This window comes from Anastrepha ludens, chromosome 6, assembly GCF_028408465.1.
Source record: "Anastrepha ludens isolate Willacy chromosome 6, idAnaLude1.1, whole genome shotgun sequence".
Taxonomy (NCBI): domain Eukaryota; kingdom Metazoa; phylum Arthropoda; class Insecta; order Diptera; family Tephritidae; genus Anastrepha; species Anastrepha ludens.
Genome location: NC_071502.1, coordinates 65,495,927 through 65,508,273, shown reverse-complemented (window position 1 = coordinate 65,508,273; position 12,347 = coordinate 65,495,927). Strand labels below are relative to the sequence as shown.

Genomic DNA, 12,347 nt, shown 5'->3' with positions numbered 1-12,347 from the left:
GGAGAGTCTTTCGAATTAAAAAAATGTCAGAATTATTTTAATAGGAATAAGGAATACTATCGATAAATCGATTTATTAATCGTCTCTATTTAAGGGAAATTTTTGCAATTACAACATTGCCTCACATGTGTCAAACAAAAATTTTGGTTTTAACTTTAGAAAATAAAAAAAGTCATTTGGTTTTAATTTATTTCTGATAGATATATAGAGTATGGCTGGGAAAAGGCAAGCAACTACGAATCTGAATCATGAGAATTGGGATCAGGAAGATGAAGCTGAAGAGCGTGGAACATTTCGTAAAGCTCCAGAAGACGAGTTAAAAAATCGAGTTATTAAAAAAGCGCGCAGAAAAGTCACCGCCGGCAGCAGCGGCGCAGACACTACCGATGATGGTGCACCTAAAAGCGTGTTCAGTGGTTTTGCAGGTAGGTAGTGGTTTTCATGTAGACGGCTTAAAAAATGAGAAGTTATATATTTTAAATTATTAAAGGTTTCGGCAAGTCAAACAGCTCAACGCCCACAGCATCTCCCTTCTCATTCTTATCGAAAATTCCTGGACCTCCTGCTGATAGTTTGAATAGCTTAACCACTGCAAAAACCTTTTGTTTCGGTCCAGTTGCTAAAACGGCTGATTCAACTGAGAAGAAAGACAGTAAATATTCTGAGAATGGTAGCGCAACAAAAGAAAATGTAAAGGATAACACGGTAAAGTCTGGGAATTATCAAAGCAAAATAAAAAGTTTAAACCAGGCTGTAAGCGAATGGATAAAGATACACGTTGACAAAAATCCTCTCTGCATTCTTACACCGATTTTCAAAGACTATGAAAAATACCTTAATGATATAGAAGAAGAAGAGAAAACTGCGGATAAATTTTCAACTAATAATGCCTCTGCAAAAGAGAAAAAATTGCCTTCGGATACAGCGTCATCAGTTAGTAACTTTAAGTTTTCGGCATCTCCGGCTAAACCTAGTACGAACATCACTTCCACAAGTGTTGCAAGTCCTGTGTTCTCATTTGGTTCAACCTCCACTTCAGCTCCTGGGGGTCCAACAACTTCTTCCAGTATCTTTACAAACGTATCTAAACCAGCTTCTGAAGAAACAAAAACAGCAACTTTTAGTTTCGGAATAAAATCTCCTGAAAATAAAAATGGTGGAAATGAAGCACAAACCGTATCTTCATCTAAAGGATTTTCTTTCGGACTTAAAAGCGACAATAAGCTATCATCGGCTAGTTCAACGCCTTTCACATTCGGCAAACCCGCTGCATCCAACGGTGACACTAATGAAAGCAAACCGGCTGCATTTAGTTTTAAACCCGGTTCTACCACATTCAATTTCGGAAATATAAAGCCACCCGCGGCAGCAGGTCCTTCAACTTCTGAGGGTGCGAATGGAGCAGATGACGAAGAAGATCAACCGCCGAAAATGGAATTTAGACAGGTTTTTATCTTTGATTAATTCACATGTTTTTTTTTTCTATTTCTTCTCTCTAATATGTAGGTCGTCGAGGAAGATGCCGTGTATTCCAAGAAATGTAAAGTTTTCGTTAAGAAAGATGGGGCATTTGCCGATCGTGGTGTGGGCACATTGTACTTAAAGCCTGTAAAAGATTCTGAGAAGACACAAATGCTAGTTCGCGCCGATACAAACCTCGGAAATATCTTGGTGAACTTAATTTTAAGCACGGGTATCCCAACACAACGTATGGGTAAAAACAATGTGATGATGGTTTGTCTTCCTACACCCGATGTAGAAAAAGCCACTTCGATGCTGCTACGTGTCAAAACAGCAGAAGAAGCTGACGAGCTGTTAGCAGAATTAGAAAAATACAAAAAGTAAAATAGAACTATAGCTCCTTTACTTTTAAATAGTCATAAACACCGGTTGGACTTTTATCCTGGCTTGGCGACATTTTAAAAATTTTACCAATAAAGAATATTAAATCACTTGTGTTTGTCTCTTTACAAATAAATATCCAGAATTCTAGCAGGATTTATTCCGGTCAAAGATTGCCACTCCAGCAGCATTCCCCGTACATATAAAAAATAAATCTGTAACAACACAGATTAAGATTTTGCATTGATCCACTGCAATAAAAATAGGGAATAAAATGCTTCTTCGTACTTATAGATGAGCAATGAATAAAATTTTATTTATTTTAAATTAAATAAAAACAAAATATTTATTAAAAGTTTTTGTCCCAATGTTTATCTAAAACCATTTGCAGTATCTTCGTGTCAACAGTGAATGCCAAAAAAATGTAATGAAATGGAACGTTGCAATACAACACTTCGCTTATTTTTACTAATACATATTTTAAATTTTAAAGGATATTTCAAAATGAACGTTTTTGACGTTAAATACAAAGAGGGGGATATAGCCGATTCTCACAGGGAATAAAATTTGATCGGCCAAACAGATGTAAAATGTGGTGTTGCCACACAAAAATTATTAAAGGCTGCATCGAAAACCAAAAGGCAGTAAAGTAAATATCGTTAAAGCACGTTCACATATGCATTAATTACCAATAAATCCACAAAATTAATCTACCCGTTCACACATGGCAGATTACCTGCAAAATCGGCAATCAGCTGTCAATACTGTTGTCAAAGGTTTTTCTTATAGAAATTATTTCGTGGAATATTTCGGTATTTTTGGTTTGTTTAATTATTATTAACGATAGCGAATTTAGAAGGAGAAGCTAAGTAGATTATCTACTTTTTCGTGCTTAACTCCCAATCCGTAATTAAAAAGCAAGATTACCCATACAAAATGTCTCTCCCGAAATTTGAGATTATAAAATAATCCAAGATTATTACCATATTTTTTTACATACTACCCTGTGTTATCGGTAATTTTTACGAATGTAAAGAGAAACGTCAAAGGAAAAACTAAATAAAATGGATGCCAGCAAAGAAAACAGGCTTGTAGATATAATTCTAATGAAATGTTTGTTAAATATTATTAATTACACTTTCATATTACAGAAAAAAGCGGGTGTCCATAAACGCTTTGTCCTCTTATTACTTATTCTAAAATGTAATTACGAGTTTCGCATGCGTATTGCTGCCATTATTTTTTTGAAACCTCAGTAAACGTCGTTTACGGATATCCTTCAACTGTTTATTACCAGCAACCAATTGCGTAATTAAATTAACTATTCCTTCTCCTTGCCTTTTCTTCATATCGTTAATAATTAAACAATGAAGAAAATCCCTTCAAAACAACTGATTGTCAATTTTGCAGGTAATCTGCTATATGTGTACGAGTGGATTAATTTCGTGGATTATTCCTTTGCTTTCTTAATTTGCCTCTTAAAAGGATGGAAACTATTTCGATAGTAGTTCCAACCCTCTGTTGTTTTTTACGCTTATGCATTTTGAAGCCTTCTTGTTTCTCTTCTTAGTAGTTAGCTCCCTGGTCCACCATGAGTTTGTTTGGTTTTTTAGGGCCTGCTTACTGAACAAGATCTACCAAAAGCAGATGTAAACAAATTGACATTATTTTCCAAGCAGGAGACGTTAATTGTTTTCTCCTCTTCAGAGGGATCTAACTTAGCCACAAGCTTAGAGAACTTTGTTCAATTGCCCTTTCTAAGATTCCTAAAGGGAAGTGAATACGATTCTATAGGGATCCGAAAAGGAGAGCTTCGGTAAAATATCCCAGTTTTCTCGCATTCGCGTCGAAACCTACCACCACGTCCAGACTTCTCACACTGGTCCAATGGACAATGTCTCTGAGAGCCTGCGATACAAACTTGCCCTTACAGTTGTTCCTAACCAATATGCAACTTCTTATCTTACCTCGAGTGGCAAGAACCAATAGCATGTAGTTGAGCTTGTTAAGGCCAGCGACTTTGCCCTGCACAATCCACGGTTCCTGTATTAGAGTCATCTCCACTCCTTCCGCCTCCATAAAGAGCAGCAAGTCGTCCCCTGCCGCCATACAGTGATTATTAAATGAAATTAATTTGCGCTACCTCCAGCGGATATGGTTTCATTGCTGCTCTTGTCTGTTTTTACGGGTACGACCACTTTAAGATGCCCTATCTCGTATCTCGATTTACCGTGCAGGATTTGCTTAGATCGTTAGGTAATACGTATCCATAGATCTTTGCCGTTTCCCTTATCCCTTGCACGGTCTCTCACTATGGTCCAATCTTCGGGATGCACCTCTTCGTTTTCACCTTTTCTCAATGAGAGTGTAGTTTTATTGAAGGTGGGATCCGCACTCTCACAGTCGTTCGAAAAGGTGCATCCTTCAACGGCACCACATCAATTTTGCATCCAAGCCATAGTTCGTCAAGGCTACGGATACAAGCTGTGAGAAATTCTAAGAACTCCTCATTACTGTAACCGACTCCTTTGTGCCATTTGACGCCAAACAAGACCCTGTTTTTATTAGAGCCTTGAGTGATCTCTGTGAGAATGAATCTCATCTTCTGGAGTACCTAAGTATTCCGTTGGCACAGCCCAGCCCTTCGCAGATGCGCGCAAGCCCAACAACCACGTCATGGTTCAGGCATGAGAAGGAAGGCGCTACCATCAGCACTCAATTCGCATTGGTATTCTATCATCTCTGCTCGGCTCACCTTGCGAAAAATTTACATGTGAAAGAAACAACAAAGTTATCGAGCATGACTCGCCGCTCGTCTTCCCAATATAGTTATTTCATTTTTCGCGATTTTGAAAAGTCTGACGTCAGGTCCCTTACCAATAAAAAAAACCAAAGGAGGAGAAAATACCTGTTTGTGAAAATTCAGTGAATGGCTTGGTAACATTATGATTTGTGAGATTAAACTAAATAAACTGATGAAAACGAAGTGCTGTGTGTTAAATTGTGAAAGCACAAATTAATATAATATAATGCCCCCAAATGCAGTTCTTTTGCGTTTTTATGTCGATGACGCCGTAGCAGAAGGTGTGTGTGTGTATAATTTCTTGGCAGTTTCTTTCGCTTTCGCCTACTCTTCAGAAACAACCAAGGTGGATTTATTAAGGTGACAGCATTTACCCAGCTGAATTTTTCGCCGTAGGTATGGCTTACGTCAAAATGATATGCTTTGTTTGTATGTATTGGTATGTTTACATTCGTATGTTTACATTTGCTTACTGATTTTGACGTGATGCTTGCACCAAACGCAACAACAAATACATGTAGGGTTTTACTTATATGTGTTTGCTGTCACCTGTAATAAATTCGCCTTGGAAACAACTAATTTTGTGTTCGCTAGCAAAACCACGGCCTTATTTACCGATCTGGCACTTAAATCAGTCGTGATTTTCTACCCGGTCACATTTTACAGCTGATTGTTAATTGTTTGGACGCACACTTTTGTTTTATATACATACATACATAGATCTTTCAGGTAGTTGGAACGTGTTTTTGCAGATTCTTTGAACGATTTTTAATATAAAATATTCTCAATATACAGACATGGAAATGCGTGAAGATGCATTACGCGAGGTATACCATTAACTGAATGTTTTTGTGTGAAATAATGATAATCATGTATTTAAAATTTTTTTAGGCACTGGCTAAAAATGCTGAAGAAACGGCGCGATGGAAAAATTATAAAGAAGAAAATATTACAGCAATCGAAAATCTTGACAAATTCAGTAAATATCTTACAGTGGATGTAATGGTTCCCCTGGGACAAAAAGCATATATGCCAGGCCAACTTGTTCATACGAATGAGACACTTATAGGACATTATCAAGGTTTCTTCTCAAAAGGCTCGGCACATAAAGCTAAAGAAATATGCCAACACCGGGTTAAAATGGCAGTGGAGCACTTAGACTCTTTGAAAGCAGAAGCAGATTTATGGCAGTAAGAAAATTTAATTTATTTTATAGTTATGAAATGAAGTTGATGATATATGTATATTAACACTTTTCCAAGAAATAAGTTGGAGAAACCATATGTGGCAGGTGTATTTCCAAGCACGGGTGAAAATGAACTAATAGAAGATTATGACGAGGAAAAAGAAAAGGTGTGGCGGGAAAATCATAAACTTCGTGTGAAAGAAGCTAAGGAACGAGAGAAAGCAGATAGAGAACAAATTGCAGCGAAAGAAGCGGAAGTGGCTAAAAACGCAGATCTTACCGACAATGAACTATTTAAAATGCTAGAAGAAGCTGAACTTATGGAAGAATTAAAAAACGAATTGGAAAGCTTGGCAATTGATGATGTCAGCTATGAAACAATAAGGAAGTTAATGGCCGGTGATATGAAATTGCCACCAGAAAAACTCCGTGCATCCTATACTTCTCAAATAGACCAAAAAAACAGTAAAGACGAATTAATCCAAATCTTGGATAAATCCAATAACAATGAGATATTAGAACTTCAGGGAATTGTAAAGAAGACTGATTTAGAAGTGAGCTCAATTCGTACGAATAACAACCACCGACCAAATATGGAGTTGGTTCAATCAAACTACAATCACAGTTGCGAATCAGAGGGGGATGTAGAGGAACTACCACAGGAGGTAAAAATTATTAAGGAGCAAGCTAAATTTTTACCAGTGGCCGATCAGATTGGTTTTTATGAATATCAAATAACAATTATGCGAGAAAAACTTTTAGCATTGCCTCTTAAAACACAAGATGACATCGACCAGAAAGTGCATATATTAAATGTTTTAGAATCATTAGAGGAATTGCTGGAAATAGCCGAGGATTCTGCTGAGGGAGAAAAAGAAATTCCAGCCGACATCAAAGTTATAAAAGAAGTTAAAGAACAGGAAATAAAAACAGATAATCTTCATCAAGAAGGGAAACAGCGAAAAAGGCGTATTTCTTTCGCCCTACAAAACGAGACCCTGGAGTTTCGTAGAAATGAAACCGTTTCGGAAATGTTGCCAAAACCTCAGCGAGATATTGTAAAACTCGATGAACATACTGCGGATCCGAGCACCTTTGCAGCCGCAACGCTTGTTAAGGTTATAGATCGTAAACAAGCTATTATTGATAGAGTAGAACAGAATTTAAGATTTATGGAAGAGAATCAAAGCACTAAAGATTTCAAATTAGTTGATAAAATATTGGAGTCATCTATTAGTGGATGTCAAACATTATATATACATTTCCAACATTCAACCAAACCTAGTATAGAAACTACAGGAAAAAGTGAAAATTTGGAAGGCGGCAATATCCCTGGGTCACCGGCTGACTTGTACCAAGCGTATTTGCAAAATATTCGAAATCAAAACGTAACTGAAAACAAATCAAATTCAGAGCAGATAATTTTCACAAACGCTTATAACGGAGAAGAAAATGTAAAAGTACCGCTGCTGAAAGAAACTGATCGAGCGACGGCATATGAAGATCAACGCAAGCAGGTTGTTTTAATACTTACTTTTATATTAATAAACTGCTAATAAAATATATAATTGTATTTTCATATATGTATTTATTCAGTTCTGTAAGCCATCTGTCGAGATTAAATCTATTCTGCGCAATAAATCTGCGGTCGAAAAAGAGAAACACAAACTGGATCGTAAGAATAGAGCGATAAACAGTAAAAAAGTGCCAAAAAAGAAAAAGGAAAAACCAGAAGGTAGAATGGACTACAGGAGTGCTTATTATAAGGTTTGTTAGATTAAATTTTTTGAAGTATTGTAGAACTTGACAATCATAAAAAGGCTGACGACTTCATCCGACAGCAAATATAATTTTCATTAACACGTATCTCTTACAGATAATGAATGAGGTTGTCGAAAAGCCTATAACCGAAGCGGAACCTCTACCTGAATGTAAATATATCGATGCACACGCACCAAAAAAACGCTTAAGTCGTTTCAAACAAAGTCGCGCAGTAGCAGAAAATGCTTAAAACCACATTTTAAATAAATAAGTGTAATTTGTATAAACTAATCTAAAGCTTAGTTTTATAATATTATATATGGTAAAAAAGTATATCTTAACCTTCAGAAAGAGTGATATTGCGGGTCCATCTTAATGTTTATTCATTTAAAATTGCTTTCAATTTAGTTTACAACAGTCTATGCCTGCATTTATATACTTATACATATGCGTAGGGCACACATCTTTGTAATTTAAAAGCTTTATAAGCGTACTGACTATGCGTGTGAAAAGGTAGGATCAAATTAAAATTGATTCAGTAGAAGTGAAAAAATTTAAATAAATTACCCTTAATTTTTTCTAAATTAAAACAATAAAAGCTAATCATCTAGTCCAAGAAATTCACGTTCCAGCGCAGCTCCCATCATATTCCATTCGCCATCATCCCCACTATCTTCATTGCCATGACTCCCATCATCAGAATCTGTCCCCATTTCTATGTCGGATGGTAATTTCTCACCTATAAACAACAAAAATTAATTCATTATTTTTCTTCCGTTTATATAGAGTTCATTTCTTTATCTACCTCTTCGAAATTTTGCACTTGGTGACTCATCATCGTCATCATTGTCTTCCCCTTCTGAACTCTTATCTGCATCCTCGTTGGTTCCTGAACGTATAATTAAATCCGATGCACGCGTGAAAAATTCCCGAGTGCGATCTTGTTCTTTTTCCTCACGTCTTCGTTTACGCAATGTCTTGTCTACAGGTGGATTTTCTACAACGACAAAAATGCCAAAATACCAAAATTTTCCAGATAATGTTTTTCTTACCAATATTAACGTGTTCATCCTCACTGGATGAATCTGATTCAAAAAACTGATCAAACTCTTTATTCATATCTGCTAAATCTGCATTTGAAAACGACAATAGGGGATTGATTGTGTCTATAAATTTTTCAGGCGCTTTAGCCTGCTGTTGCTGTGCGCTACTTGACGGTGATATCTCCGACTTGTCACTGTAATTAACAACATGCTCTGGACTATGGCAATGTGCGGGCGGCTTTCGTTGTCTACTTTTGGTTTTGCGATCCAAAGGAAAGAGTCTCTCGTCCACATGCTCCCAGCGTTCGGCAGATGTCCATAACCAGCTTGCATTGACAACCTTAATTTTCGGATTCTTTTTGGCAGCATTCACCTTGAATGTACCAGAGTTTACGGCGACAAGGTGTGTCGTTTCTAAATATAAAACAAAAGGGTTTAGAACATCAAATGAACTTGTACTTAAGCTTTTTTTTACCTGGTCCAATACTTTGTGACACGTTTGCACCCAAACTTTTCGCGATGAAATAAGCACGGGACTGCTCTAATTGCATATTGGTGGGCACTAGCCCCGAAAACACTAAAGTCTTTCCACGTAATACTTCGGAACGAATTTTTGGAACAATAATCTTCAAATCGGGTATTTCCTGAGTTTCATCATAAATAGCATAAAAACGCGAATGTATATTTTTAAGAATTTCTTCTAGATACATAAGATAATCATCAGGATCTTCGATTTCAATTTGTTGATGTGGATCAGAGGGTAGTTTTATTTTGGGTGTTGTTTCTATTTCAGTTTCCATTTGTACCGCCGCGTTCTCAGAATTACTTTCATATTTTTCGTCAGATATTGAAATTATTTTTTCATTCGAATCGGGGGTGTCACTAGCAACATCTTTTGCTTCGACTTCGATTTCATTTTTTGCAATATTTATTGATGGTTCAACGGTTGTTGTGGCTTCTGTATTGGATATAGTATCGTTTTTAACGACATCAACAATAGTATCGTCTCTTTTACACTCTGTGTCCGTTTCCGATCGCTCTGAAATACCGTCGGAGGACTCTGATTCTGCAACCTTTTCTTTGCACTCTCCATCTGTTGTATCCGCCTTATTCGTGTCAGTTGTTAGGTTTTTTAAATCTAAATCATAAACATAACACAAAATAGTATACAAATTATATTCCAAATATTATCGAATCGTCAGTACGTGCCTTTAAAATCAAGACCCTCGCCGTCCAATTCATGTTTGGATAAACCAGGTGGTGCATTTATGTCACCTGTATGTTGGAAGAAGTGATAGGGCTTGACTTGAATTAAATTGGATGCCATATTCCACACATCTTCACGATCGTCAATTATGCAAACCATAGAATCACCATTAGGAAAAAGAGCTCTACAATTATAGGGGGAGACTTCATATCATATTTACACATACATCATACTCACCCGACATGAAACTTACTTTAAATTATCAGTTTTACTTGTAGCATTAAAACATTCATCTCGGGAGAGAATACGATGTGAAAAATATTTCCCTTCCGGATCAAGTAATTGTGCAATCATGTGTGCGTAATTGCGCGCGCCAAAAGTGCAAATATGTAGTTCATAAAACTTCGACATTCGATCAAGAAAAAGCGGCGTACCGGGACGCAGGCGAGTGTGGTACCAAGGAGAGTGCGGCCCGTAGAGTTGAAAGTGATAAATGCCTTTAATATTGTTCGGAACGTTATCGTTAGTTGTGTGTATCACCGTTTGATCTAAGTCGACCAGGAGTACTAGTTTCCGGTCTTGAAGCAAACGGCGTGTATCATCATGGCCCAGTTTTTGTGCAAGCTTTTGTGTTACTTTAAGATCAGGGATAGAGTGTACCATTGGTACAGATGCTTCCGACGTATTTCCCTTTAAAGAAGATCAGAATAATATGGTAAAACTCGCAACATCTGAAATAGTTTCGTTGTGAAAGCATAAATGTAATCATAACCAAGTTACGTGGCTATATATTATGTATATCTATAATTTATAAATTAAAAATAAATATGTAAGATATTATACGAGTATAGCTGATTAATTTCAAATAGTATAGCTAATTATTTTCTTCAAGTACGAGCATATGTGTATGTAAGTATGTATAGCTCCCTTCTACGTTTTTAAGTTGCATAATCAAAATTCAAACTTGATATGCTTAGATCAATAGATTTGCATACTTCATTTGTATAGGCAAAAACTTTCAATTGCACAGGTTTACGCACTCGTAAACATATATGTATATATATATATATATATATATATATTCAACCCTTAAGAGTATTTTCCCCTATGAAAAGTACCATGGCAATCCTGTTGACTTATCATTCGGCACCACAGCACACAAAACACACGCGCATAAAACTTTGTTTTGTTTATCGGCCTCTTATTTCTTTTCATGTTTTCCACTTTCTTCCTTACTTCAAGCCAATTCATCTTAAACGCAAAATCTTTTTTAATTCTTCAATACCAACACACACACACCCCCACCCAACTCAGGTATTTTTCGCATACTTACATTTTCGTTTTGGCGCAAATCCGCACCGCAATCAGCACACATGTCTTTTATCACTGTCGTATGGGCGCATTCGGCCAACTCCAAAAGCGTCGCTCTGCAGAAGAGGATCCAAAAGTGTTATGTTAGACAATAACTGATTACATTTTAAGCAATCAACTATTGTGGAAGCTGCGATAATATAATGCTGACAATTTAACTATTGGATTGTTCAATCATCCAGGGTTCAATACATAACACATCTGCATGTATAGTATTTACATATATATTTACTTATATTAAGAGTCGTTTCTTTACTAAAGTATTACCGAATCTACATTGCACTGCTCATACATACCCCCGCGGTACTAACTGACCCTCCTTGTACAAGCGTTTCTTTACCACGCCTACACGATTCGCTTTCAACTTGTGTAAAGTATTATCAACTGAAACTACCGATGCCGCTACAGTTTTTGTAGATGAAGCTGTGGAGCCATTACCGCTGCTTGTGATTTCATACAACAAAATCACTTGGGAGGATGTTATGGGGAAACCTTCGCGAACGCGCCATTTATTGATTCGAATTGAGTGCTCCGCTGGTGCTCTTATTGTAATGCTACCGGCAGTGACGCTACCACTTTCGCCACTTGATTCATTATTACCATCCGCCATTGCACTCATTTCTTTTCCTACTGCAATTATTTTTCCTGCAATTTTCCTCAGCACGCCGTCAATTTACTTTTTCGCACAATTTTCTGTGTCTTTTGGTGTTTTTTAACTTCTTTCGTTTTTCGCGTCTGCTAATATCCCTTCTTCACTTTTAACCTTTATTAGCGTCTTCTTCGTTTTCTCTAAATCGTTGTTTTGATTTCTAGTGTTTTTTTGTATTCTCTGGTTACAATGCATTTCTACGGTATGTTCAGTGTTTGATTACTGATTATAAAATTAATACGCACATAGGCATAGGTACATACCATGTGATTTCGATAACTGCGGGGAAGACTTCGATCAATCTTATAAAATATTAAGAACCACTTCAAAAATATTATATTTGTTTTGTTTAGAAATAAGGTGGGAATAAAATTTTTTTTACGTGTGTTTGATATGTCATGTCTATGTTAGCTGCATGAGGACGAGCTCAATTTGTTGAAACTGTAAAGTTTCCTGGAAGATATGTGCATAATAATCACAACTAG

General features: G+C 36.6%; 3 protein-coding genes across 4 annotated transcripts; 2 read left to right on the top strand and 1 right to left on the bottom strand.

Moving 5' to 3' along the window:
* Positions 1-101: 101 nt before the first annotated feature.
* Positions 102-1,952, top strand: LOC128865757 (nuclear pore complex protein Nup50). Its single transcript, XM_054106080.1, has 3 exons — positions 102-425; positions 491-1,446; positions 1,507-1,952. Exons 1-3 carry the CDS (start codon positions 212-214, stop codon positions 1,843-1,845), a joined length of 1,509 nt encoding a protein of 502 aa, XP_053962055.1. The 5' UTR covers positions 102-211; the 3' UTR covers positions 1,846-1,952.
* Positions 1,953-5,217: 3,265 nt separating this feature from the next.
* LOC128866354 (unconventional prefoldin RPB5 interactor-like protein) lies at positions 5,218-8,936 on the top strand. Of its 2 annotated transcripts, XM_054107003.1 has the most exons (6): positions 5,218-5,374; positions 5,441-5,472; positions 5,537-5,835; positions 5,908-7,348; positions 7,428-7,598; positions 7,708-8,936. In XM_054107003.1, the coding sequence occupies exons 2-6, from the start codon at positions 5,443-5,445 to the stop codon at positions 7,840-7,842; spliced, it is 2,076 nt and encodes a 691-aa protein (XP_053962978.1). In that variant the 5' UTR covers positions 5,218-5,374; positions 5,441-5,442; the 3' UTR covers positions 7,843-8,936. The 2 variants fall into 2 exon arrangements, with proteins under 2 accessions (XP_053962978.1, XP_053962977.1); XM_054107002.1 differs by having other exon boundaries at positions 5,218-5,472.
* Positions 7,952-12,077, bottom strand: LOC128866353 (RNA polymerase II subunit A C-terminal domain phosphatase). Its single transcript, XM_054107000.1, has 8 exons — positions 11,510-12,077; positions 11,176-11,269; positions 10,096-10,532; positions 9,845-10,026; positions 9,111-9,773; positions 8,645-9,049; positions 8,398-8,589; positions 7,952-8,331 (listed from the first exon to the last, which is right to left on the bottom strand). The coding sequence occupies exons 1-8, from the start codon at positions 11,830-11,832 to the stop codon at positions 8,192-8,194; spliced, it is 2,436 nt and encodes an 811-aa protein (XP_053962975.1). The 5' UTR covers positions 11,833-12,077; the 3' UTR covers positions 7,952-8,191.
* Positions 12,078-12,347: the final 270 nt, after the last annotated feature.